This window comes from Pseudopipra pipra, chromosome 9 (assembly GCF_036250125.1).
Source record: "Pseudopipra pipra isolate bDixPip1 chromosome 9, bDixPip1.hap1, whole genome shotgun sequence".
Classification (NCBI taxonomy): domain Eukaryota; kingdom Metazoa; phylum Chordata; class Aves; order Passeriformes; family Pipridae; genus Pseudopipra; species Pseudopipra pipra.
In genome coordinates, this window is record NC_087557.1 from 4,372,555 (window position 1) to 4,399,591 (window position 27,037).

Below are 27,037 nucleotides of genomic sequence, written 5' to 3' on the forward strand. Positions count from 1 at the left end.
GAAAGTCATCCCAGAAGCAACATACAAAGAAAGGCAAGGTCAGGAGAATCAATATTCTGAACCCTGTCACAGACTCGGAGAGTGAAGCACTCTTTGAGGGCACCTCATTCACCTCCTGTTTAGTGCAGAACCCTCCCCTCCTGGGCATGTCCCAGGGTTTTGTCTTGACTCTTTGTCAGAGGTCAAGCAAGGAGGCTTTTAACATGATTCTAGATCAGGGCAGAAAGAACTGCTGAATATGGTCTGCTTTTGAGAGAAACTAATTTTGTTTGATTTTGATATGCAACACAGGGTCTATGTCTAGAAGATCATGTAACTAGTGGCATCTGCCTTGTAGGTGAGTTTTCCCTGTTACAGCCAAGAAGATCTGTTTAGGATCACTGATTTTTGAGTAGAAAAGAAAGGATGTTCCAGGTCCCTTCACTCTCAGAGGCCACAGGCCTTTTGTGTTTATACCACAGGACACTCTTGCTCCCTCCAGGAGGTATTTGAACACTGCTGACCCACTGATCTTGCCCATACCATGTGGCAGTGAGTTCCTCAGGTCAAAAGTTTGTTGTGGGTGAAAGCATTTCCTTGTGTCCTTTCTCAGCTAGATCCATGAGATATAAAATGCAGAGAAAAAATGGGAATTAAAATTCCCTCCCTTATTCCTCTAGCATATCCTGTCTCTTTGACATCAAAGTGGGAGGAGAGGCCAATTTTTTTGTTAAAGATGTGATATCTTGGGCACATTTTAACTCTGTGGTATTTGTAATGGCTTTGGTTTGTTGTTTTGTTTCTCTTTCAGAAAGATGTTTCCAAGAAAGTGTCTCAGAAGTCGAGGCCTGCCCAAGTCCCAAAGCTGCTACCTCTGGCCAGCCCAAGAGATCCAGAAAAAGCAAATACTGAAGAACAGCAATGACTGAGTAATGTCCTAGTGCCCATTCATTGTAGTGTTTCACCCCTTACCTACTACCCCAGCATCTCTGTGCCATCTCAGCATTTATGCTGTTCTTCTACTTGCCTTCACCACTTCCACTTGTCCTGTCTTGCTTGTCCTCTGCCTCCTCCCACAGTTCTAATATCTATGCAGCTTGTCATCCCTGTAATACCACTGCTACCTCAACTTTCTCCTCCCCACATCTCTCTTGCCTGTGCCCCTTCTGTTTGTGCTCATCGATCACTTCTTGCTGCTTTATCTCCTTCTGCCTCATCCCTTTTGGATCATGCAAGTAAGTTGTTTGGACCTCTTCCCTGTCCTCTCAAGGTTTTTTTCCTCAGTGCCAGCATAGCCTGGTTGTCTATCTGATAATGAGTACCTCCTTCATCTTCTGGATTTCAGATGATCCAAATACCAGCTGCCTGACTGGTTAGGAAGAAAATGCACAAAAATTGGGATGACTCTGCAATTTTACCCATTCTCAGCTTGGAAGAGCAGGCAGTGAAACTGTCAGGAATTACATCAGCTCAGACAATCCTTGCCAACTCCCTCAGAGTAAAATCTCTTTTGGAAACATATCAATAACCCTTAACTACATTTTTAAATTATGTTCTGCAGGCTTTTTGAACATAATATCTCCTGAAGGTAAAATGACAAGTTTCTGCCGGCTCTGCGTACGTAAAAGAGAGAAGATCCTGCTGGAACAAGACACGCTTTTTGGAACTGAGGATGCCCTTAGCTATAATTTGCCTTCCTGTAACCGCAGAAAAGTTAAATGTTTGAAAAAAGCTGTGCCTGGCTTCTGCAGATACAAGTGCCAACAGGGTAATCCGTGTGCCCTGACAAAGTACTGTGTGTGGCTTGACACTGTTCTCGGGCTAAGTGTTGTTCCTTTGAGACATTATCTGTAAAGCTGTTGGTCTTTGATGTGCTAAGAATCTTGGTCTGGATGGATCATTTTACTTGGAGTTAGAAAAGCAGCCAGAGATGTGTTCAGAGAAAGGATCAGCTGCAGCTCACTCTGTGTAGTATTATACCCTTTTGCCCGAGGCTGGGAAAGAGGGGCCTTTTCCAGCAGCATGAGAAATAACCAGAAGCAGCTTTAGAGGAGTAACCACACAACTCATGTTCCCTAGTAGAAGATGACAGAGCTGTTTGACTTCCTAGAGCTAGTTTTCCATGAGCAGATCGCCACTGAGATCTATTACAGACACAGGAGCCATCCTGCCACCCTCTCCTGAGAGGGTTACAGTGGCAGAGTGATGTAGATGTGAGGTTACACCTGGAGCTTTGGTGCTTCTGTGATCACCAAGAAGTTCACAGGTGGATTTTTCCCACTTCCCAGCCACCTGTAAGGGGGCTGGTTGGCCAGGTGTCCTTACTGTAAAAAGGCTGGCAAATACTTGTAGAATGAGTATTATGGGAGCTGTGAGTGTTACCAGTAGCTGTGGATAAGAGAAAATTCAAGAGTGAGCAAGTGGCTGGGTAACCCCTGCTAGACAAATGCATGATGGCAACAATTTGGGGGCAACTGGGAGAAAGTGCTCTCTATCTTGGCCTCTACCAGCAGCAGGACACTGGTGCTGGGAATGGCTGTGCAGGAAGGTCTGCTTTGAAGCCAGGGGAGACGCTGCAGGTCCAGTAAAAAGGCAGGAGGGACACCCACCCAAAGGGCACCAGGATCAGACAAAGTGAGTGCAGGGGTATTTCGTTTGACAGTGCTCTAGATCTTTGCCAAGGGGAAGGACTGCAATGTCTGTAGGTCCCTGGTCACTTCTAACGGCTTTAGTCAGGATAGATGTATCAGAGTTTTGAGGCTTCTAGGAGTATTGAGAACTCCGTCCCTTCTCTGTTCCTGTGTCTCTCAGGCAGCTGCAGCAGGCAAAAGTGTTGCAGTTCCCAAGGCTCTCAGCTGGCTCTTCCCAGTGGTGCCGGATTCCCCCTCGTCAGCTCAGTGGGCGTTGGTTAATCGGGTCACCTTAACGTTTTTAGGTGCCCGCGAGCTCAGACGTTGTCCTGCCTCACCACCCTGTGGAAGCCAGCAGCAGCACAGCCTGCCTTTCCTCTGCACAGCGGATGTGCCGGGCAGGGAATCACCAGCCTCAAAGGCTGCCCTTTCCTCCTTTTACTTTTCCTCCTACTTTAAAGTTAGGGCTAAACACCTTGTTTGCTCGCGTGTGGATGTATTTGTGTGTGAGTGGTGACTGAAATCCTAAATCCAGGACAGCACCACAGACCCAGCTCGTTCCCAGCTTGTTCCCTACTCGCAGGACAACAAGGCTGGAGGCACCCACCATCCTGCCTGAGTGCTGAGCCCCTTCCTGTTCCCCCATGGATTTCCAAGCTCCCACTCCCACCCACCCAGCTGTTTGGCTTGGGGGCGGGGGGCATTTAAGTACATAGAATGTATTTCTGTCCTTTCTGCCAAGGTGATGGGACAAGATGGATCAGACTCTGGGGGCCAGGCTCTAAGGTGTCAAGATGCATCTGGCCCTGTGATGGGGAAGGGATGACACCCCTTGTTCCCCTGACCCCCTGCTCACACAGCTGCCAGGCCTGCTCCTTACTTTTAACTTTCCAAAACAAGTAGAGGCTTTTTCCACATACAATCCACTTTATATTGCAGGTCTGGGCTGCCTCCCCTCCTGCCTCCAGACCAGGACCTGATGGTGGGCTGCCAATAAGCCAGCCCTCTTGCTCCTCTCTGAGCAGGATTGACCAGGAGCAGTGTGGGAGCCATTTCTGGGACAGCTCTCAGAGCATGGGGGAGTCCTTCTTGTCTTTCAGGCTTTCTGGGAGCTTTGTGGTGTCTGGGAGGAGGCTGCTCACGGCTGCAGGGCTGTGGGCAGCTGGAGAGACCAGGTTCATGGCATCCAGAGGGAAGGGCAAGATGAAAGCAGCGGGTTTCTCTGCAGTGAGGGAGTGCAGTGCATGGAGGTAACGGAGCTGAGCAGCAGCAGGGGCACTGGACAGGATCTCAGCTGCCATCCGCAGGGACTCGGAAGCTGCCTTTTCCCCCTCTGCAGCAATCACCTGCCAAGCAGGGGAAGAAAGGAGGTTTCTGTGAGTGAGGGGAGTGAGGGAGTTCTGTGACCAGGAGTGAGGTGGCACAGACTGTTACAGAGGGAGGTTGCCACAGTGAAATTCCCTGGGCCAGTGTGATTATAACTTTCCTGCTCTTTGAAGATCACAGCATGTACTAGACCTCTTGATGCTGCCAAAAGTTTAGGAGCTCGTGTCTAATGTGTTTTTACTGGGCCCGTCAGAGGTCACACTTGGGCTCCCCTTGCTAGACCCAGCTCTTGAACAGGAATTAAAGAAAACATATCTTCCCAGAGCCATGTGCTTGTGTGGCATGTCCCAGGGACCTCAGATCAGGGCTGGGAAAGGAAAGAGGAATGCTTTGGAAGGAGATGAGAAGTATTCAGAGTTGGCATACCCGCACTTTGGCCTGTCTCTGGGCCTCTGCTTCCACAGCCAGGGACTGCCGGAGCTCAGCAGGCAGCTGCACGTTGTTGCTGTGGCAGGAAAGGAGAGGGATTAGCTGGGCTCTTGGCTCTCCTGGCAGCACTGGATGGTCAATTCGAAGCTTGGAATGGGCTCATCAGTCAGTCTCTGCAGAGTATTCTTTTACGTTCTTTGCTCCCTGGCTGTTCCTCTTTGTGTGCCTGACTTTAGCCTTCTACCTCCATTCCCATCCTTCTCTTTGAGCCTGGTTTTGCAGTGACCAGGACTGCATGATCACTAGGCAGCAGAGACATCTCTCTGTACCTCTGAGGCTCAAAGTTTAAGCTCACTCTGTGAGACAGCAGAGACTCCACTGGGAGACTGCTCTCAAGACAGGCACAGGAATGTTCTGGTCACAGATTTATTCATTCACTGCTTGGCTCTCTCTTCCATGTCCCTGTACACGATGATTGAGTCCCACCTTTGTGCACAGACTTCTGAGTGATGAGCCCATCCCTCTCAAAGACCCTGGGGCCTTTGATCTAGACTGGGACATGGAGGGTTCAGTGCCTCCTGCACCTCGTGGGCTACCAGAATTGGGTGCAAACTCTGCCTGCAGCAGCACTGAAATGGTGATGAGATCCCAGCTAAGGATCCTGCCCCGACTGTCAGTGCAGGAGCAAGAACAGTCTGACATGTAGAAGTTTTACGTGAGGCTGAAAGGAGCAGGGAAAATAGGAAGGTGAGAGGCAAGGCTCTACCTTCTGCAGAATAGCTGCAGGGAGAGAGACAGAGGCAAAGCAAGAAGAGAAGCAAGCAGCAGCGAGTAGGATGGGTTCTTGCAAAGGGCCAGGGAATTCCCTTCTACCAGCATTTCCTACCTACATTTCTACTCTCTCCACTTTGATCCCCCAGCAGCCTGTGACTGCATCCAAAGCCACCTGTGAAGAGGAATATTTTTAGAGCATGGGGAGAACAGCAGCCCTGGCCTAGACTCCTTACAGGGAGTAAGACAAGGCAGGGACATTAACTGCAGGACTGTGAGGCAGATTTATCAGGTTTTGTATGCTATTGTGCAAGACCCCTCAGAAATTAAATTATTGTCCTCACTTCCAATTTGTGTTTACCCTGGGAGTTTGGGATGATTTAACTGGAGTCCACAGTGATTCCAAGTCTGGAATCCTTCTTCAAAGCAGTGTCCGTGACTCTGAGGGACTGACCACCTGAACGAGCTTCTTTGCAGAGCCTCAATTCACCGCTAGCTCTGCTGTCCCCCTCCCCATGGAAGCACCTTGATCTCCTGGCTAATGTTTTTCCTCTCCAGCAGAAGCTCAGAGAAGGCTTGATGTGCCAGGAGGCGCTTCGTGGTGGTCTGCACCAGCAGCTGGATGGCACTGGAGATGCTGGTCAGGGTGGTGAGGAGAAGAGAGGCGTTCTCCAACCGGTAATAGCAGACAGCATCTATCTCCAAAGTAACCATGTCTTTGGTCACCACCTAAGAAGACGACATTGGAGGAAATGGAGCTGGTTCTGGCAGTTCTAAGGTAGCACAGGAAAGCACACAATTGAGAGTGTGATGAGGACTAACTGGATGGTTAAGTCATTGTAGCTTCCACCTCTGATACTGACTGATCTTGGGCAAACTGTATATACTCTGGATCTCAGAGGTTACTTTGTGATGGTTTTTTCGAACTTTTCTTTGCAAGGATGGAGGTTGGAAGCAAAAGATCTAACGTTAAAGACATACCAAAATTAATATAGAGGGGGGTGTCAGCCATACCTGATGGAAGGGGATCTCTAGGGTTTTGAGGCGGAGGTCTATCTTGTGGTACGTGTCCAGACAGGGAAGAAAAAAGAAAAGGCCTGTGGGAGGAAGAGAAAGGCAGCTGATGATCATCAGAACCACAGAAATTGCCTCTCATGCTCTGGAAAATGGGAGGGTTTGGCATGCAGAACTACAAAGGAACAGCAATATATGGGCTCAAATTCTGAGGCTGCTTCTGTGATAGGGAAAAGCCCTTAAGAGGAAGGGAACAAAAACATCCCATCTCCTGTCTGGCCATGTCTGCTTGGAGGGCACCAGCATGTGAGCTTTGGTAGAGCATGAAAAAGAGGAGCAACATGGCTGAGGGGAGCCAAGTAAACACCTTACCAGGTCCTTTGGCTCTGCCAGGAAGGAGATGCCCAAGTCTGAAAACAATGGCTCTCTCATACTCCCTCACTACCTGCAGAGGGAAACAAAAGGGAGGCTGGAGAGGAACAAGCAGGACTGGGAAAAGCAGCTTCAGAGGCATGGGAGGAAGTCTGTTCTGGAAAAGCCCTGCAAAGGGAGGATTTCAGCAGGTATGAACTAGTGGTATCACTTGTCACTGAGTCCCTTATATTTATATATTTATATATTTATATATTTATATATTTATATATTTATATATTTATATATTTATATATTTATATATTTATATATAATATATATGTATATACATATTTATATATATATTATATATATATATATAAATCTGACAAAAATTAGAGGAAGAGGGAAAATCTGCTATTAGCTCTGAGATCAATCTCTCTTAACATTTTTAATTCAAAACCCATTTACCCAGCTGTTGGTTGCAGTGCAGCCCTCTCTGGCCTGAGAAGGCTGAGGATTATATTTGAAAGTGAATAGACTTGCAATTTGTTTTAAAAAAGAGAAACTTAAGCCCCTGTCTGCTGATATTGCAGCAGGATTACTTGATAGGCAGTGTTTGGACCCCTGTGCAGCCCTGTGCTGTAGCAACATGTGATAAAAGATAAATCAAAATTAATAATGAGTTGAAGAGGTGTAAATAGGGCATTAGACCAAAAAAGCTTTATGCTCATGTCCAACACATGCTGAATCAGTGTGTGACATCCACATCAGACACCAGATACTGAGAGAGGCCCCATGGCTATTCTCACCTTCATGCAGAACCAGACAGAAATGGGGAAGGTCATTATGATGAACAGGAAAGACAGGATGGTCAGAAGCCACTCACAGATGCCCAGACCTGGAGACTTTACACCTAGGGAGAAATCCAACATGACTGTGTTAGGAGAGGACTGCTCCCAAAATACTGATAGCCTGACAAGTGCCTGCACACACAAGCTTCAGTGTTGCCCTTTGCCTGGACTTGGTGGATGTGAATCACTTGTCACTCTCTGGAGGTGAGTTAAGGAACACTGCCTGGTCCAGGTGGCCAGGAGCTGTGAGGATGGAGGGGCAGATTTTGTCTCCACTTTACCGACAAAAACTGAGCCACACTTCTCCATAGTTGCTTGACTAGAGGGCAGCCTTTCTCTTGAAGAATTGGGGCTACCAAGCAGTGTTGAAAGGCTTGGAATGGGCAACTTGGCTGAGCTGGGATTCCTGAAACTAATCTGGAAAGATGAGCTAAAAGTAAAGACTGTAAATAAGAGAGAGCTTTCAACATGCACAGCCTGAAGTGCCTTTCCCTATCAGGGCATTTCATGTTGCTTTGGAATAGGATTTTAGTTGCATCTCCTCTCCCTAATGCAGCAGGATAAAGCCACTGGTGCCACTGAACTCTCCCTGTGCTCTACAGCAGTCACACCAAGGTGCTGGGGGCTGACTGGGGTGATCAGCCCCAGATGAGTACTACCTGCTACATCTCCCCAAAGGGAGTGTGGATCATCTTGCTTTGGCTGCCCTTTGTTGTGCTCCTGTCTGAAGTAAAATTCAGCAGGTATGGCATGAAAATCAACATATTACTCCCGGATATACTAAAAGCCAGAGAGTGGACCACGATTTCCAGCAGTGAAGTTGGCATCCCTCCCACTTTGAATCCCTTCTAGCCCTTCCATCCCTGCCCCTCTGCCTTTGGAGGTCTCTGCAGAACCACCAGGTCCTGAGAGAGGTTCAGATCCCAAGAACCTGCATGATCACTGGAGCTCCACAGCACCCCTCACTAGCTGTGATTCCTTTAACTGAGGCAGAAAGACGTGGTTGTGCAAAACTAGTTGTCAGAGTCAGGAGCACATCTGAACCTTTGTGCCACTCTAGGGCAGCAGAGTTGCTGGCATGGGAGTGCACAAGTGATGCTGGCTCCTGTAATACACGTCTGCCATGCCCTGGTGATGCTGGGTCCAAAGAGGCCCAGACACCTTGCCAAAAGATTCGTGATGCTCCCTTCTATCATGGCGGGCTGGGAATCTGCCTAACAAACATGTGGAGAGGAGCTGCTCTTAAAGATTATCCAGAAGGGGAGCTGTGAGTGTGGACCTTAAGGGTAGTTCCTCCCTGCAGTGAAGTCTTTTGGGCTGTGAACTGGCATTAAGGCTAATGCTGTCCACTTGAAGAAGGGGAAGAGAAAAGGAAGAGAGAGAACAGAGCTGGGAGGCTGGCTGGAGTCTCCCATATTTTGTCCTGAGGATAACCACATCTGTGATGACACCGTGCAGAGAGCAGAGTCATACTGTGACCCACGCAGCATCAACGAGCCCACACTTTCCCAAGCCCTTCCCTTCTTATGTGTCATACCTTCCTCTTGCTGCTCGCTGTCCAGCAATGCCATTGCCTCCATTTCTTCCTCAGACACCACCTCATCCACATCCACCACCGTGGAGGTGTGCACCCTGCCATCAGTCCCCACAGTGCTCTTGGTCTCCTTTGCTTTCTCCTGCTTTATGTCTCCCCTTCCTTTGCTGCCTTCTCTGCTGCTCTCCCTCTTCTCTCGTTTGCTCTGCGTACCCGGGGACTCTCTACGTCTTCTATGAGACTCCCTGGAAGAGCTCCGAGCCCTCTTATCCATCCTCATCTGTGCCAAGGGACCCACAGCTGCCTGTGGGAGCGGAAAGAGTACGTGCTTGAATTTATTGCCGCAGGCAGGGGAGGAGAGAAGGGGAGGTGTCACATCAAGGAGGCTCGTTTCAAGTTCATTGGGGCTTGTCAGCTGTAATGGACAGTGAAGTGAGCAAGGTGTTTCCAGCTGCTCGGCTCTCATCACACCCTGCTGTGGAGATGGGAAGGAAGGTTAAATCTGAACGTGGTGGACCCTAGAAGGAAGTTCTGTTTGCATCCTGCTTTGGGGAATAAAATACAATCAGAAGCACTCAGATGATTTTAGTAGATGATTTCTGCAAAGTTGTTGAAAAGCAATCTGAAAGCAACTGTCAGGTGTGTGGCCCCAAAGACCTCAAATGGTGGGAGTGGCCCAGAATTGACATCAGGGTGAAAAATCTTTGCTGGTGAGACCAGTGGCTTACTCAGGAGTGTTTGGAGTGGATGTTGCAGCAAATGTCTGGGCGAATAGCATCTCACACTGCACTGCTCTCCAGAAGCCCTTTGGAGGGACACTGGCAGCAAACCCCTTCTCTCCAGGATCACCTCACATTTTTGCAGGGTGGGAAATTAACTGGTCCAGTTCAGCCATGAACTTTCCTGAAAGGATGCAAAGCATGGTGGCCATTCCTGGGATAGAGCTGTTGAATCTAAATTGCCAAAAGAGTTTGTGCCTAAATGCCTTCCTAGTTTTCCACAGAAGGAGCGTGGCAGAGCAAACATAGGAGCCTTCTCTTTTCATGCTGCTCAGCCTGTGGTGACATCTGCAGAAACCTCTGGAGGAAGGTTTAAAACACTTCTGAAGTGTTTAAAACACTTTTGACATGTTTTAAAGTCACTGACTGTATTAAAGAAACCAGCACCTGGCTAGAAATCATACTACAGGCAAGACACAGCTGGGACATAAGGCAGGACAGTGCTGAGCCTGGGGATTCCCAGTCTGTAGTGTGGAGGAGTAGCTGGAGGGAGCTGGGAAGCTGGCTGGGGATGTGCTGCTCTTGTTTTTTCACAGATTCCTGTTTTATTGGAGACCTGTGGGCCCACACGGAGTCAGGATATTGCAAGCAGGGAGGGCAGGAGCACCAGCTGCCTGCTTTCTCTGCTCTGACGTGCTGGGTGCCTTGTCAGCAAGTCACCAGGGAAGTGATGGATGGAGAGGGCTAAAGGCAGGAGAAAAGTTGGGTGTAAACGCGGTGTAATTAATAAATTTATACAGTGTATATACTTTGGAAGTGCTCCAGAAACCTTTTGCACTTGGTGTTTATCACTTGGCCAACACGGGATGGGGGAGAGATGGTCTCCAGCTGCTGAAAGGGCAGGTGGTGTTTTAAGCAGCAGCAGCAAACAGCAGCTCAGGTCTGGTGTTGGATTCCTGTTGGTATCTCGTCAAAAGCACCGTGGCATATTTAACACCTCCAAACCTGCAACTTGCTGGTTTTGTTTGATGTTTTATTCAACCAGTGGGTCCCAACTCCACCATCCCTGGAGGATGTTTTTGGCTGCTCCCTTGAAACAGGGGACATGCTCTGGGAGCACATGCTGATGGGTTTGCAACCTTTGCTGTCCCAAAATCTGCAACCTCAGCTCCTGTTTTATTCTGAAACGTATTTCTGTGTGGAAATCAGCTGTGCTGTTGAGAGGGAAGTCTGTGAGCCCTTAGGAAACAGCCATTGCACCACACTTTACCACACTCTGTGGCCTTGGGAAAGTCAGTGTCTCCACTGTGGATTTTCCACTCAGATGAGACAAAAAATACAAGACTCCTTACAATACAAAACTCTTCTTACAAAATACAAGACTCCTCTTAATGACAGCGGGACACTGAGGTGCTGGAACAAGTCCAGAGAAAGGCAATGGAGCTGGGGAAGGGTCTGGAACACAAGTCTGATGAGAAGTGGCTGAGGGAGCTGGGGGGGCTCAGCCTGGGGAAAAGGAGGGTCAGGGGGGATCTTCTCATTCCCTACAACCACCTGAAAAGAGGTTGTAGCCAGGTAGGGGTTAGTGCTTTCCCCCAGGCAACCAGGGATAGGACAAGCAGACACAGTCCTAGGCTGGGCCAGGGGAGGTTTAGGTTGGGCATTAGGAAGAATTTCTTCACAGAAAGGGTGACTAAACATTGGAACAGGCTGCCCACGGCAGGTGGTGGAGTCGCCATCCCTGGAGGTGTTTAAGCAAAGACTGGGTGTGACACTCAGTGCCACCGTCTGATTGACAAGGTGGTGTTTGGCCACAGGTTGGACCCGATGATCTTGTGATGTCTTTTCCAACCCAATCAATCCTGCAGTTCTGTGACACTTCACGTGGTTTTTTTACTTTTTTTTTTTTTTTTTTCAGAAGGCGGGGGCAGCGCCTCCCCGCAGGTGGAATCCCCTCCCGCCTCAGAGCCGAGGAAGCGGCAGCCACTCCCCCTCAGCCGCTCCCCCTCAGTCGCTCCGCAATGGCGGCCGTGTGGGGGGGAGGCCCCGCCCCGCCCTCGCGCCCCGTAAAGGCGGGAAGGGCGGCGCGCATGCGCGCCGGGAAGGAGGGAGCGATGGCGTCGTGAGTGTGGGACCCGCGGGAGGGCGGCGGGATTGCCGGGATGGGGCTCAGGGATGACTGTGCGGGACAGCGACCCTGTGAGGCTGGGGGGCGAACCCCGAGGCTGAGGGGCACAGCGGAGCACTATGAAGAGCACCGAGCCCTTCGGGTCGGTAGGGGGTTTCTCGGGCAGCAGTTTGAGGGTGCAGGGTCTCTGGAGCGGCAGGGATTGTGGAGGGCAGGAGTTTAGGGGTGCACTAAACTCCAGGGGCGCTGGTGAGTGAATACAGGGATTGATAGGCTGGTGAACCTGCTGCCCGCTCCCCTGTCCAGCTCTCGATGGGAGCGAGTCGGAATTCCACCAGGCTTTGAGCAGCTGCGGTGGTGCAAGTTGTCTTCTGCTGGCTTGCGTTTCCCCTCTAGCACAGACACGGCGAAGCAGGCACAGCTCATGGAGCTGCTGAAAAAGGAGGTGAGAGCGATGCTGATAGCTGCCAAGGAGGGCCTAACGCCGGCAGAGCTGGAGGAGCAGTACATGGCCATGGTCTGCAAACCTCTGCCCCTCCAAGACCTGGGCTTCCAGTCCACCTTGGAGCTGGTGAGACATATGCCTGAAGTTGTCCGAGTCTCTTTTTGCAAGAATGGCACCCTTATCCTCAAAGGTGAGGTTTTGTTGGGTGGAGGAGTTGTTTGGAACCTCATACTGGTGTGAAGTGATGCCCTGTGTCACATGCCTGTTTCTCATTCATCTCTGGTTAACTTCTTGTCTTTGATGTTTCTTCCCCGTTTTTGATCTGCCTTTTAACACTTTCTTTCCTTCTGAGAAAATCACCCAGGCTTCTAGTTATTTTTGTACATTTTTACATTCTACACTTAGTTTAGAAACTGAGGCAACGTTTCCTATGGGTATACTAGAGCTGGTAAGCATCACTTTTCCTGTAAATGCAGAGTAGAGTAGAAGCCAAAACCAGGTATGAGGCCTCTCAAAAGAAGCTATAAATGTTTCCCTACCTGATTCCATGGGAAGTTTAGTCTGTATCAAAGAACCTTTTTCATTTTCTTTGGAGAGGAGTTGTGTAAAACAATGGTAGGTGCAAAGAATTGATTGAGAAGGGTGAAATGGTTGGGGGCTTTTTGCATGCTACAGTTAAGACCAGAAAAAGTTGTTTAGAAGCATGGAAAAGACCTGGGCTGCTCTCCAAGGAGACCTTGCCTGGGCAGGGGAGTGCTCTGTAGTGGGAGTTTACTGTGATTCTGCTTTCCCAGCAAAACTCTCAGCAGGTTTTGTTTGTGACCCTGCATCCAAGAATTTGGCCTGCCTTCCTACCTGGTGTGAGCTTATAGGGATCAGGGTTCAGACTGGTTGTTGGCTTCTAAAAAGGGTTTTAGTCAGTTTGCTGCTGGAAATCGGCCATAATTTAGTTTGATTGCTTTTGAAGAAAACACCTACTTCTGAAAAGAGGGGGGGAGAGAGGAAAGAAAGGAATGAAGAGGAGCTTTGCCAGTGCAGAGCTTTTAGTACTTCATTGTTTTTGTTTGTGTGTTTATTTCATTCTGTTGTAGCCATTGCAGATGACACCACCAAAGGCATTGCCAAGCTGGTTGCCTGCCAGAAGGGAAGGACGTGTACTAAGGCATGGAAGAGAACTCAGCTGAAGGCAAATGCTGCTTCTCCCTCTAAGAACTCTAAGAATCCACAGCGTTCCCCTCTGAGAGCCAGGACTCCCATCCTGCCAGCGACAGTGAAGGCTGAGCTGCAGGACCTGCTGAGCTCCTCACCTCTTCTGCTCCAGGACTTGGACAAGGCCTTCCTCAAATGCTTTGGCCGGGTGTTCCCGTACAGGCAGTACGGATTTTCTTCTGTGCTTGAAGCCCTCAGGAGTGTGTCTGATTTCATTGTGGTTGAGCAGACAGAGGCAGGTTCTTTGCTGGTCCTGAGACAGTACCTGGCAAATGAGGCAGAGCAGGAAGAGGTGCCTCAAGGTGAGGCACAGGACGAAGAGATGCTGCGAGGTGAGGGGGTGTGTTTGGCTAAAAGCACATAGTAGCTCTTACAAGCTCTGTAGCCAAGCAACTACGTTTCAGGTGGCTCTTGCTGTATTTCCAGTTGCTGTAGTAGTCCAGGTTCCCCCAGGTTTTAGCACAGAAGGGCTGTTGTGTGCTGCAGAAGCAGCTGTCACAAGGCAGTTGTCTTGGTAGCTGAGAGTTTAACTGGAATTTTTCAATGTGTTGCCACTGTTTTTTGATGTGAGGCAAAGGAAGAGATGTTTAGCCCTTTCAGAGAATGAACTTTCTGAGTGTGTGTATGTGTAGGACTGGAATTTCTAGTCATTCCATGCAGTAGGTAACAAAACTAGAAGGATCTTCTGAACGTCTGCTCTGTGGGCTGCTGAAGCCTTTCTGATATTCTTTTTGAGACAACAGTAGCCTGAAAGGCACAGCTGCAGTGTTCCACAAGAGAGACAAGACTGCAGATACCTTAAGTGTTCTCATAAAACCTACAGTAGAGGGTGGAAAAATCACATAGAGTTACTGACAAATTCATGGCTTTTCGGGGGAAAATTAATTCTGGCATCATTCTAGCAATGGATTTTAGCACTTGGCATGCTTTTGAGAGCAAGCAATTGTTTTGGTTTGTTTCAGCTTATTAATACAGTGAATCCTCATGAATGTAGTGGCTGTGATTGCTACAAGAAATGAGGAAAACACCACCAGTGTTTTCAGATGTTTTCTCTTTCTGCTTAATATGCTACACTGCATCAGTCCAATCAGTAAGAATAACAGCCAAAATGTCATCTTTGCAGCTGAGATGCCTCCTTTGGAACCCATCTGTGAGACAGATAACTTCCACCAGGCAGCACTTCATCAGAAGTGGGAGCCAGTGGAAACAGAAGCAGTAGATTTGGGTGATCACCTTAAACAAGTAAGTGATGGACAAGTGATCTGTAGATTTCTCATGTCTTATTCAAGTGGGTGATAACTCTTTTTACTGTCTTTGTTGAGTTTGCATTGTTGATGCTCTGTTTCCATCTACACTAGTTCAAAGGAAATAATGTTTTCAGCAGTAAGAATAATACAAAATTGACAGCTGTGCTAACAGCTCACTCATACAAATCTGTCTGGAGTAAGAAGAACAAGGCTTGTATATTTTGTTTGGTTTTGTCCTTGGGAAATAGCTCTAGTGTGAAAGTGGGATGCATTTATGCCTTCTGTCACTTCTGAGTCATTTTCAGATAGTTTTCCTCATTCAGTCATGTACTTTTTGTGGTCACGGAACATAGAAATAACATCTTTTCAGTAAAATCTATCAAAGAGGTGGGTTTAATATGATTTGGGTTTTGTTTTTTTGGTTTGTTTGTGTTTGGTTTTTTTTTTGTTGTGCTTTGCTTTTTTAGCAACAACCATTTACTACTTTTATCTAAATATGTGACGTGACTTCAATTCATCTCCTTTATTCCTTGTAGGAATATGAGCAAGGTATTTTTGTTGTACCCCTCTTTACACTGGAGGGAAGGAAGAGAGAGAGTGTGAAAATGAATGCTTCTATCACAGGGAAAGTTTGGATCTAAGTTTGTGCAATTTGTTGGGATTCCCTGGTATTCAGTAATTCACAGGTCCCTGGGAAAACAGAACTATCCTTTTTAACTTACTGGAAAGGCCAGTTGTGTGTGATCAGTGTGTGACGAGACATCTGAGTGCCACCTTCCTCTTATCCCTTTGTAGCCTCAAGATTGTCAGCAGCTGCTACCAAACAAGCTGACACTGACTGAGGAAATCCTCCCAGATGCTGTTCAGGACAGAAGCCTTTGCAGTTTACCACCTCTGAAGAGAAGGTCCTTGGTGGGAGTTGTCGTGGAATTCATTGTCTCTCCTACCCAGTTCTACATCCACATCTGCGGCAGGGAAACATCCCAGAAACTGCAGGATCTGATGTTTGAGATGAGGTGGGAGCATGTTGTGCCAATGCAGTGCTGCTGCCTCTGGTGTGTGTGTTTGTGTCGAGGGAAGAGGGCACCAGCTGTTGGTGATGGTCAGTGCTGGCTTCATTACTTGGTAATTGGATGCAGGTGCTGTACTGAAACCCCTACTCATCGTGCTTATCCATTCCTCTTGAATAACAAGCAGTGAGTGTGTTCAGTAGCAAAATAGTCTTAGGCTGTTCTGGACTTTAAAAGCCTGGAAAGGTTATGGAGAGGATCTTAAAGGGTTCCTTTACCTTGTGCTACTGTTGCTAATGTGCTCAGTTAAAGGTTTTATTTCCGTTTCTAACACCTTGAGCCAGCACTCCGGAACTTGGTTCATAAGAAACAATGACATGTAAAGGTAATGTTAAAAAATTAATGATTAGAATGACTGTATTTAGCCTCTGATTAATCCCCATTAATTAACTTTTTGTCAGACCCCAAGAATATCATTCAAATGTTAAAAGTTTGGGTTTGAATTTTTTTGTTGCCATTGCATTTCAAGTGTGGGAGAACAGAGCTATAAAGGATCTATTGAAACAACTCCTGAAAATTCATGTCATGCGGACTTTGAAAAATCAGGATTCTTTTGATGCCCCATGTGCTTGTTCATGTCCTGCATCCTACTAAGCAGAGTTTCTCCCTATGATCTTTTACAGACACCTTTACTCCCATAAACTTGTCTCTGATAAATACATCATGCCTGACTCTGCAGTACGGCCTGGACAGCTCTGCTGTGTAATGGTCTCCAGATGGTGGTACCGTGTTATCATCCACCGTGTGATCAGTGACCAAGAAGTGGAGGTGTTCTATGCAGATTATGGGCACCTCCAAATTGTCCAAAAGTCTTGGCTGAGATTCCTCAAGTAAGTACATTGCACGTGGGCGGCAGAACAGCTGAGGTTGGATTAGACTTCCGGAGGCCATCCTGTCCAAGCTCCCTGCTCAAGTGGAGCCGTCTGGAATAGACTGCCCAGGCCTTGTCAGGATGGTTTCTGAATGTTTCCAAGGTTGGAGACTTCATGACCTCTTTGGGCAACCTGTTCCAGTGCTTGCTCACTCTCATGGTAAAAATGCCACTTTCCAGACAGCTAGCCCCAGGTGTGTGCTGGTGTGTGGTGGTGTTCCTCTCCAAGTGCAGGACTTTGTTGAACTTTATGAGGTTCCTGTCTGCCCATTTCTATCCTGTCGAGATCCATCTGGATGGCAGCCTGACCCTCTGGGGTATCAGCCACTCCTGCCAGTTTTGTATCATCAGCAGACTGAGGGTAGACTTGCCCAGGTCAATAATGAAGATGCTGAGCAATGCCGGACCCAGCATTGACCCCTGGGGTACACTGCTAAATCCTTTCCTGTTTCTGCCTTCACTCCTCAGTCTGTCCTCTTGCTGCTTTCTGTCACCTTGGGGCAAGCTCCCTAATCCCCCTTCCTGTGTTCCATGAAGGGATATAAACATTCTCCTGAAGGGACATCAGTCCAAGTGGGACACATTTGTGGTGCCAGAGGTACTTGTTCTCTGCACTTCAGCACATTTTCCATATTTGCATCTTCCCCCTCATTTGCCTTTCTTCATGCCTGGCTGTTGGCATTCTTTGGTTCAAAAGTCATGGCTCTCCGTCCCTAGCTTTGTCTCCACAAGGAGTTCTGATGGGAATGTGCTTGGGCCAGGGAATGTGTAAGGTAGCAGCTGTTACTGCTGTTTCTGTTCTGCCCATTCTCTGGATATGGAGTGTTTTCCAAAGCTGCTGTTGGGTTTTAGTCATAAGCACACAATCCAGTGTATGCCTCTCTATTCCTAGGCTGATATTAAAACCCAGAAGAGGAGAGAGTTCTGCTCTGCTGCTGATTTTTCCCTATTTTTGCAGTAATGGCTTTGCTTTGTATTGTAGGTGGCAGTACTTGAAGCTCCCTGCTCAGGCCATCCCGTGTTCCTTGGCATGGGTAAAACCTGTGGAGGTACATGTTCACATGCAGTTTTGTTTATTGACATATATACAGGAGTTACCAAATAGAAGTTGTCTTTTTCTCCTGCGAAGAGCAGGCATTTGGATGAATTCAGGTCCTGTTGATATTTGCAGCAGAATTGGTACTGTTGTGTTCAGCAGAGTGTGACTGGGTAATTCTCTGCTCAGCAAGCAATCACCCTTCCAATGCTTTCCTTACAATCAGCATTCTTGCTTATATTATTGCAGAAACTTAAACTACTGAGCAGACCTGTTTCTTACCCTGCCAGTAGTTCCCCGGGGTCCTTCTGAAGCCTTGGTAGCTCCAGCCCTCTGTTTTAAAAAACTCTTCTGTGACAGAGCTTTAAGTGCAGTCAGCACAGCCAAAGAGTTACAGAGGTCATAAAGTTCCTCTGTGGTGGGAAACCTTTTGGTCAAGAAGCAGAAGTACAATCTCTGAAGGAAAGCATGTGAGCAGAGTTGCTGCCTCTGTGTGTTTTAAAGATGCTACTTTTAAAAAGTTGTTTCCTCTGGGTTTTGAGAGTTAATCACGATTTTCATTGCAGTGAGGCTTAGCAGCTTCTTAATAACTTCTGATACTTCTGACAACTGTAAAATCTCATGATTCCAGGAATTGAACAAAATAAACACCAAACAACTGTATTTTAGGCAGTTTTGATAAAATCACTGGTGAATGCCATTGGACTGTGTTTGGAAGTGGGTGTTTAAGGTAAAAGGGCAATCCCAGTGTACCCAGCATTGCAGGCTTTGGGAGTAGTTTGGTTTAGTTCTGTGCTGGGAAGCTGGTCTGCCTGACTTTCCTGTATTTGTCACTGGTCTGGCCTGGCTCAGTTGCCTTTTGACAAGTGCCCTCCACCACGAAAAGTCTCAGGTGGTGGACATTGGCCTGTTTATAGTAACTTCATGTCCTTGTTTTCTCCTTCAGGGTACGTGGTCTCCTGCAGCAACTCTCCTGTTCAAGAATCTCTGTGGCTTCAAGGAGCTTGTGGGCGTTGTGGATGAATATGTGGATGGCGTTCTGCACCTCTTCCTCTGTGACACATCCACCAAGGAGGATGTCTACTTCCACTCTGTCTTGAGGGATATGGGATATGCTGATGTCTGTGGAGAGAACATTCCTTCCCAGGTCAGGAGGGAGGCATGTGCTGCTGAAAGGAAGGGCAAGGAAAGGACCCCTGTAATGGGAAGATCTTTACCTTGAAGGAAGTAGTTTTGTGAAGAGCAAAACTGGTATTCCCCGCTTTCCTGTAACTTACCATTTGTGGCTGCAACCCACAGTGTGTGTCTCTCTATGGTGAGAGCTTGCTTTTTGGTTAAGGTGGAATCTGATGATACAGCAGAGATGTTCTGGTTTAGCAGAACAAATTATTTCCACTGCCTTCTGGCAGCGGATTAGAAGTTGATTAGCTTGGTAGTGTTGCAGATTCAGCTGACACTCATCTTGTAGAGATAACAGGGAAAAGTAAAATCACTGCAGGTGTTCTGAGCATAAGGCCAAACTGAGATGGAATTAAGAGGTTGTTAAGAGATGTGTTAATTGATTCATCCAGCCAATTAATGAGAGCTCAAGTTCATTAGATTATATTGTATGACTTAAAGTAGTGCTAATCGTGAGCAGTTGAGTGAGGAACACTCCCATCTTCAAAAGGGGCAAGAAGGAGGACCCAGGAAACTCCTGGCTGGTCAGCCTCACCTCCATCCCTGGAGAGGTGATGGAACAGGGCATTCTGGAGGTCATCACCAAGCATGTAGAAGAAAAGGTCACTAGGAGTGGTCAGCATGGATTTACCAAGGGGAAACCCTGCTGGACCAGTCTGATAGCCTTCTGTGACAACATGGCAGAGTGGGGTTGATGAGGGGAGAGCAGTGGGTGGGGTCCACCCCGACTTTGGACTCTGTCTCCCGTAACACCCTCGCAGGTAAGCTCAGGAAATGTGTGTTAGGTGAATGGGCAGTGAGGTGGATCAACAACCAGCTGAATGGCAGAGCTCTGAGGATCATGATCAGAGAAGTAGAATCCAGTTGGAGGCCTGGAGTCAGTGGCATTCCCCAGGGATCAACAGTGGGTCCAGTCTTATCTTTATCAATGACCTGGAAGAAGGGATAGAATGTACCTTCAGCAAGTTTGCTGATGATACAAAAGTGGAGGAGTGGGTGATAAACCTGAAGGCTGTGCTCCCATTCAGGGGGACCTTGACAGGCTGGAGAACTGGGCAGAGAGAAACCTAATGAGGTTCAATAAGGGCAGTTGTAGGGTCCTGCACCTGGGGGGGGAATAACCCCAATACCAGGTTGGGGGCTGACCTGGAGAGCAGCGCTGTGGAGAAGGACCAGGGAGTGTTGGTGGATGACAAGCTGTCCGTGAGCCAGCAGTGTGCCCTGGGGCCAGGAGGGTCAATGGGATCCTGGGGTGCATTGGGAAGAGTGTGGCCAGCAGGTCAAGGGAGGTGGTCCTGCCCCTCTACTCAGCCCTAGTGAGGCCACATCTGCAGTGCTGTGTCCAGTTCTGGGCAGGTTCCAAGAAGATGGTGCCAGACTGTTTAGTGGTGCCCTGGAACAGGACGAGGAGTAATGGCCATAAACTAAAACACAAGAAGTTCTACCTCAGCATAAGGAAGAACTTCATGTTGAGGGTGGTAGAGCACTGGAACGGGCTGCCCAGGGAGGTGGTGAAATCTCCCTCTCTGGAGACATTCCAAACACACCTGGATGTGTTCCTGTCACCTGTTCCGGGTGACCCTGCTTTGGCAGGGGGGATTGGACTGGATGATCTCCAGAGGTCCTTTCCAACCCTGATAATTCTGTGATACTTAAATTGTTTTGGCCTTCCGTGCTGTGAGCACTGAAGGTTGGTTATGCCATTAGCAAACTGAGCTATGGAAATTGTCTTGCTTTAAAAACTCTTACTTTGCCAGTGAAAGGTACCGTGTTGGACAGTGTAACTGTGGTAGATTGCCCGCTGTGCCTCAGACAGACATTCCAGTTGTAAGCCAGTGCAGAGGGCATTTGTACTTTAGGCTCCTCTTTGTCACTATCTGCCTTGTCAGCTCAGTTTCAGTAAGAACTCTGTGGATGATGAAAACCCTTGGAAAGGTACTGCCATGATTTTATATCTCAGCAGAAAACTGGGCTTTACAGCCTGGAGTGCTTCTATCTGTTGCTTCCTTCAGTAGATGCAGAAAGCATGCTTTGGCAGGATTAGATCCTATCATCATAGTTTTTCCACGTGTAGGTCCACTTTTGAAGGGGAGAGGGGTTGCTGAGAAATTTTCCTACTGGCAGGAGGGGAGTTGATTTTCCTGGGAAGGCCATTTCTGCAAGAATTTTGAGCTCACTTGTGGGTGTTGTGCTTCTCCATAAAACCTACTAGGGGTTTGCTGAATCGAATCCTTTTTATTCTTTGTGGTGGTTACAACATGGGCTTTCCTCCTGTCCTGGTGTGTTTTTTATTTGTTCCTAGGAATTCAAGGAACTGAATCCTTTGGCCTTATATGTTCAACCCAGTGGAGAGCAGGAGAATGCTGAACTGGTGGAGCCAGACCTTTGCTTGCAGCAGGAATCTCTGGTTGCAGATAGTGAAACAACATCCTCAAAGCTGGATGGGGCTGAGCTGTGTGACCAGGTGAGAGTTGGCTGTGGCACAGCTATTGTTCCATGAAATCAGCTCCATGTGGCTGAGAGGAGGGTGACCATCCCTGAAATGTAAGTTTAATTTGAATTCTTAACCAAAAATGCAGAGGGGCTTCCTCTGACTCAGTTCCTGCTTCCTTGCAGAAACTCCCTCTGTCATTGCCACCACTGGTTCTGCGTGGGGCTGCTGAGAGATGAGCCAGCTGTTGACTTCTTTCCTAAGACATGATGCTTTGTATCTTGTAATCTATCCCTCTTTTCAGCTTGCTGTGCAGGAAAAGCTGCCCTTTGGCCAAGGGAACTAGGGGTTTGTTGTTGTGTAGTTTTGTTGGTGTGGTTTTTTAATCATCCAGTTGCTGACATTCCAGTTCTTTGTAAATTTTTAGAGATAATAAAGATCAGGGCAGCTAATGAACTGATTGTGCACTAATTGCACCCTCTCTTGATTTTTTTTTTTAATGTACATTTGCAGACACCTCATTCTCTTGGAGAGTCCTCTGTGCCTGCTGTCTTAGTCAAGTCAGTGGAAGATCTTTATACCTCCTTTATTTACTCCAAGCAACCAGCAGAAATGAGGCAAGATGACCTTGATCAGATAGAAAGATTTTTGAAGCAAGGCCCAACTTTCTGAAGCTGTACATCCTGCTGTTCTGCTCATGGCAATGCCATTCATGCTGGACACAGTACGGGTAGATTTGTCAGTCAGAGTTCACACAGCAGGAAGCTGAGCAGTCTGTTACCATGCCATGAGTTTTGCAGTCCCTGTTGGGTATCCTAGGGCTGGTGCTGCTGGAACAGATGGACATGTTGGTGTTTCTGTGGGCTGGAGGTGCCACAGTAATAAATGGCTGGATGCAGTGCATCGGTTTGGCCTTTGCGCAGCAAAATGGATTTCTAATTGTTTAATGGGAAGAAATGAATTGAGGGTTAGTTCTTTCATTGCTGGTTTTTGTTGTCTTTTCTAGACTTTCTGCTGCTTTCATGCAGAACTCTTTGTTTCTCCACTCCATACTGTGTTCATTTCATCCGGAGTCTTCCAGTCTCTCAGCCGTAAGGGACTAAAGCATTTTGTAAATCCTGTGAGGTCCCTATGTGGGTGTTTGTCTTCCATCTTCCAAATGATGAAAGAATTTATAACACCCCTACGAGAGTTGCTCAATTTACAAGGTAGATTAAGTGCCTTGGTGAAGGCAATGAATTTTTGTGCTTTGGAACAGAGCTGTCTGCCTTCTCTTTGGAGTTCCCTAGACACAAGCTACTGATTTCCCACCTCTGGAGAAATGGAGGTGGAGCAGCTGGGGGACAGGGAGAGAGGTCCTTGGGTTACACCATGTCCAGCTCCTCAAATAGGTGTGCAGTAGCAAGTCCTCTTGCCGTGATCTGGTAACATCCAGCAAAGGGGATTTCAGTCTAAACTGGAGCTCCTGGATTTGCCAGTGTAGATTTGATCTTTCTTTTCTGTGTCCTTCCTGTTGCAGGTGAAGAGAACATGAAGAATGAAGACCTTCCCAGGAGTTGGCCTCTGTGGAGCCAGCCCCACAGACTCCATGTCCCTCCTGCCACACTCTCTGCAGTGCTGGCAGCTGCTCGATTGGCCACTTCCCATGCCCACTTCCAGTGGCTCCCCAGCCTAGGAAGGCAGGTGTGAGAAGAGGGGAGAAGCTGGAGCTGCTGCCGAGGAGGGCTGCTGGGAACAGCACAGGCTCTCTCTATGACCATGCTGTTAGATTGTTTGGCTTTTTTTGGTTTTTTTTTGGTTTTTTTGTTCACAAACATTTAATCCCTTGAAAAACTTTTTGGGTCTGACGTGAGGTGATCCTTAAAGCTCTCTTCCAACCCAAACCATTCTATCATTCTGGGTTTTTTTAATTTCAGCATTTTGGGTTTGATTTAGGATGTGAAAGTGCTAAAACTGTTAATTTTACTTTCAGGAAAATAGTTTGGGTTTGTATTTTTAATTTCAGGGAGATACTTTATTTTTGTTGTACTGGTGGTCTACTGAGTTACTGCTCTTTAATATAGTGGTTCAGGAGAACATCTAAGTGTAACATTGTGTTCTATATCCTTTAAGTTTAGGAGAGGGAAACTGGCTACCTCTCCCTCCCTCCCTCAGTGCATGAGCAGTTTTGACATTGGTTTTTAAGACAGTGGGTGCTCTACACACTCCTTGCTCTGAGGAGGGCTGAAGAAACCTTCCCCAAGAAGAAAGTGCTGTGATTTGTTGAATGTCATGTATACAAAACATCAGGAATTTCATCTCACATATAAAATAAAATCTGTAAAGAACCTAGCAAGAGAAAGCTTGAAGCGTGACATTGTCCATGTTTATATAGCTTTGTGCCTGTGGCAAGTAATCCTGATGAGTGTGAGGTTGTTAATGCAGAGAAAAGCAGTGAAAACAGAAGGGCCCTGGTTAGGAATGCTGGCATTCAGCTGGTTTACAGGTCCCTAGACTGTCCCTCAGGGCTTCAGGGCCTTCAAGGGCCTGATTGGACTAGGTGATCTTTAAAGCTCTCTTCCAGCCCAAACCGTTCTATGATTCTGTTGTTTTAATTTCAGCATTTTGGGTTTGGTTTGGGATGTGAAAGTGCTAAAAAAAGGAAATGTAGGACTTGTTAGAGAGCAACTACTGGGAAAGCTAATGAAGGAGGTGAAAGCAGAATGGTGAAGAGCAGGGGCTGTCCAACCCAGTGCAGGGGTAGCCTCACTTCTCTGGTGCCGTGTTTGGGCCAGGGGCTCATTGCACATGTTTGTCATCCATCTCCTTTAACGGAGCTGATGTTGCTCAGGGGTCACCCCTTCTGCTGCAGGACCCCTGTTTGGTTTCAGGGAGGTGAGAACTGGGGCTAGGGTGGGTGTCCCGAGGAGACCCCCACACCCTCCTCTGCCTCTCCTTGGGCTGCAGCAGGGGCTGGAACCCAGAGGGGCTGTCACCCTGTCCTTGCTGCTGCTGGATCACTGCTAGATGGCAGCCGAGGCCAGCACTCAGCTGCTCAGCTCCCTGCAGCCTAAAACTCCTCCTCCCTGGGGGTCTGGGAGGGCGAGGGAGATGAGGAGCTGAAGAAGACTGGTGAGTGATCAGTGCCCCCATTCCTGGCTGGGGCTGTCTCTGTCCCCACTCGTTTCCTGGGGTGTGGTGGGGGTGTAACAGGGAACTTTGGGGATGGGTCCCACTGCTGCTTGGTGAGGGCTGTCCCAAGGAATTGGAGATTAGGAGATGCTGGGGGGGTCTGGAAGGGGATGTGTGGACACTGGGAGCTTAACATGCATGCAGAAAGGGAGCAGCGTTTCCCTTCCCAGAGCAGTTTGGCTCACATTCCTCATACCCAGCAGGCCCCTGTTTGTACATTTGTTGCCTAAGGCAGTGGAAAAAGAGAAAGATGCCTCAGGGACTGCAAAGTGATGCTGTATTCATGTCCCTGCTCCTGGGCATTGCTGTGCCAGTGCCAGGCGGTGGGGAGGGAAAGGTGGCTGTGCCAGGCATCAGGGTAAACCACCTTATCAATTTTGGGGGAACCCAGCCCCATAGAGGTGTCTGATGGAAGGATTAAGGTGCTCTGCAGATGTCCTCTTCCTACTGGAGGGGTCAAGAGTGCCTTCCCCATCCTCCCTGAGCAGCATCTCCATGGAACACTGGGGTCTCTTTCACTGGAGTGCCCGGTGTGGGTGCCCTTCATCCCAAGGTGTGTGTGTAAAGGGGTCCTGCTCCTCCAAAGGAGCTTGGGGTGGAGCTGCTTCCCTCTCCTTTGCCCCTGGTTTCCCCCTTCCCTGTAGCTGTGGGGCAGCCGTGCTGCCAGCAGAGGTTATCGACTGGGAGTCCTCGGGGGCGAGGACCAAAATGTTTAGAGCAGATTAAAAATTGAAAGGCTTTGCAGCTCTCCCTAAAAGCCGGGGTTAAGCAACACACCGGCGAGGTGTGTGCTCAGGGGACTCACTAATGGACTCGGGTGATGCCGGGGGTCTGGGGTCAGCCCTGGCAGGTGGATGGAGCTGGGGCGGGTGGCTCTGCTCCCCACTGGGGTGGTGGGAAGCAGGTGATGGAAACGTGGTGTCCCCGTGGCTGGGGCTATGTATGTAAGAGCAGAGCCAGACCTGGACCACCTCAGGAAGGATCCTGGGGTGTGGGTGAGTCTGGAAAGGGTGAGGAGCGATGCTCTGGGCAGGGATTTTGTTTTGAGGGATATGCCAGGAAAAGGTTCTCCTGGCACCTGCAAGCGGCTGCCTGGCCGTGGTGGTAATCGGGTGCTTTGAGTTCTAAGCGGGCTGTCAGGAAGTATTTGGCTGGGGAGGAGGATGGAAGGTGACAGCTCGCTTTGGATGAGCACAGTGCTGCAGAGGTGGCCAAACACCTCCCTCACGGTGCTCTGGGTTGCAGGAGGGCTGGGCAGAAGCTTGGAGTTCCCAGGCTGAATGCTGGGGACACAGAGGTCCAAGGCTGGCCCTGTGGTGGTCTCTGTGACTGGTGCCATCTCAGCGAGGCTGAAATTTTCCAGATTCATGCATCAGCCCATCCCTCCCCACCCCTCTGCACTTTTGAGTGCTCTGGAACATGGGGTTCAACTGAGCAAATCATTTGGACTTGAAAACCAAAATTGAGTGCTTCTGACCCTAAAAACATTTGTCTTTTTATTTTTAGATGTGGGGTTTTTTCAGATGGAAATTGAATCGGTTCCTGGTTTGGGGAGGATAAAAGTGCACTCAACCTTGCATCAGATTGTTTCACTTGACCCACGAGTAAATGCTTTTCTTTCCTCTGACCTGGAAGGATTTCTTTTTCTTTCCATTTGGCAAGAAAAACGGGAAAGCCAATTCTTAGTACAGGTCACTGCAAAATAAGGTCTGGAGCTGGAGCTTTTCAGCCTGAGTGCTGTGCCAAGACCCGTCAGCTTTCCCACTGGTCCCTGGAGTGGCTCCCTTTTTCTTGCAGTAAAAAGCCCTGTTTTTCCCTTGCATTTTGCTGGGAGCAAATGACCGCCGGGCAGGAGAGCAGCCTCTGGCTGCTGGGTTTTGGATGAGCAGAGATGGGGATGGTGCCTGTGCCTTGCTGAATTTTTGGAGGGTGACTTAGAGGCCACCCCTGGGATGGGTCATGCAAGCTGACCAACACTTCATCTCTGCAAAGACCCGTCTGGGTGGATTTGGGGGGAAATGCTGAGATACTCCTCCTGGCAGGAAGGAGTATGAAGGAGACCTGTGGCAGCAGTACTGCTGGAGCATCCCAGGGTTGGGAAATGGGTCAGTGCTGCCATTTAGTTGAAGCAGGGCTGTGCTCCTGGGCCTGGTGCTGCCTGCAAGGGTCTGTTTACACCCCATCCCACAGAAATGGGGGCTGTGGGTGTCCTCCTGAGCACCCACTTGCATCCAAGTGAGTTCTCCCATCTCCTCTCCGTCTTGGACCTACCTGCTCAGATGATGTTTCCAGAGTCAGTGGCACCACTCCAGAGCACGCAAAGGAGAGGGAGAAGAGGAGGTGTCCTTGTGGGTGCTGTGGGATGCCTTGAGCTCTCAGGCAGCAAGAGGAAGAGGCACATGGCATGGGCTGTTCTGCAGCCAGAGTTTAGGACCAGTTGGAATTGGGGCTGTTTCTGGTGAAACCCTTCACTGGTACTGCCTGGGGGGTGGAAATTGGCTCCTTCCTATTGCCAGTGAGTTGGTCAGGGCAAGCAAGGGGATGGATGAGGTTCCCCCCAGCCCCTGCTGCCCTCACCCTGCATGTGTGTGGGCTCGTCACCCCTCCCCACTGCCAGGAGGTTTCTGTTCTGATTCGGCTCTT

General features: G+C 48.6%; 2 protein-coding genes across 2 annotated transcripts; one reads left to right on the forward strand and one right to left on the reverse strand.

The window, feature by feature from the left end:
• Window positions 1–3,516: 3,516 nt before the first annotated feature.
• On the reverse strand, window positions 3,517–9,652 carry NPHS2 (NPHS2 stomatin family member, podocin). Its single transcript, XM_064664178.1, has 8 exons — window positions 8,892–9,652; window positions 7,313–7,416; window positions 6,522–6,594; window positions 6,150–6,232; window positions 5,661–5,864; window positions 5,255–5,310; window positions 4,362–4,440; window positions 3,517–3,955 (listed from the first exon to the last, which is right to left on the reverse strand). The coding sequence occupies exons 1-8, from the start codon at window positions 9,352–9,354 to the stop codon at window positions 3,677–3,679; spliced, it is 1,341 nt and encodes a 446-aa protein (XP_064520248.1). The 5' UTR covers window positions 9,355–9,652; the 3' UTR covers window positions 3,517–3,676.
• Window positions 9,653–11,521: 1,869 nt separating this feature from the next.
• TDRD5 (tudor domain containing 5) lies at window positions 11,522–22,734 on the forward strand. Its single transcript, XM_064664170.1, is given in 11 exon segments — window positions 11,522–11,729; window positions 12,132–12,370; window positions 13,272–13,721; window positions 14,513–14,631; window positions 15,432–15,652; window positions 16,330–16,536; window positions 17,560–17,626; window positions 18,560–18,760; window positions 21,095–21,256; window positions 21,737–21,874; window positions 21,876–22,734. Coding segments are annotated over 11 exon segments (2,022 nt in total). The 5' UTR covers window positions 11,522–11,628; the 3' UTR covers window positions 21,993–22,734.
• The last annotated feature ends 4,303 nt before the right edge of the window (window positions 22,735–27,037 follow it).

What these genes read in the sequence shown, in the direction of transcription:
- NPHS2 (XM_064664178.1), bottom strand. Translation starts at nt 9,354, where the DNA reads ATGAGAGCCGAGCAGCTGGAAACACCTTGCTCACTTCACTGTCCATTA. An exon ending in ACATTAGCCAGGAGATCAAG is followed by an intron (nt 5,311 to 5,660) that starts GTGCTTCCATGG and finishes TCCTCTTCACAG; the next exon opens with GTGGCTTTGGATGCAGTCAC. An exon ending in AGAGACAGGCCAAAGTGCGG is followed by an intron (nt 3,956 to 4,361) that starts GTATGCCAACTC and finishes CCTGCTTGGCAG; the next exon opens with GTGATTGCTGCAGAGGGGGA.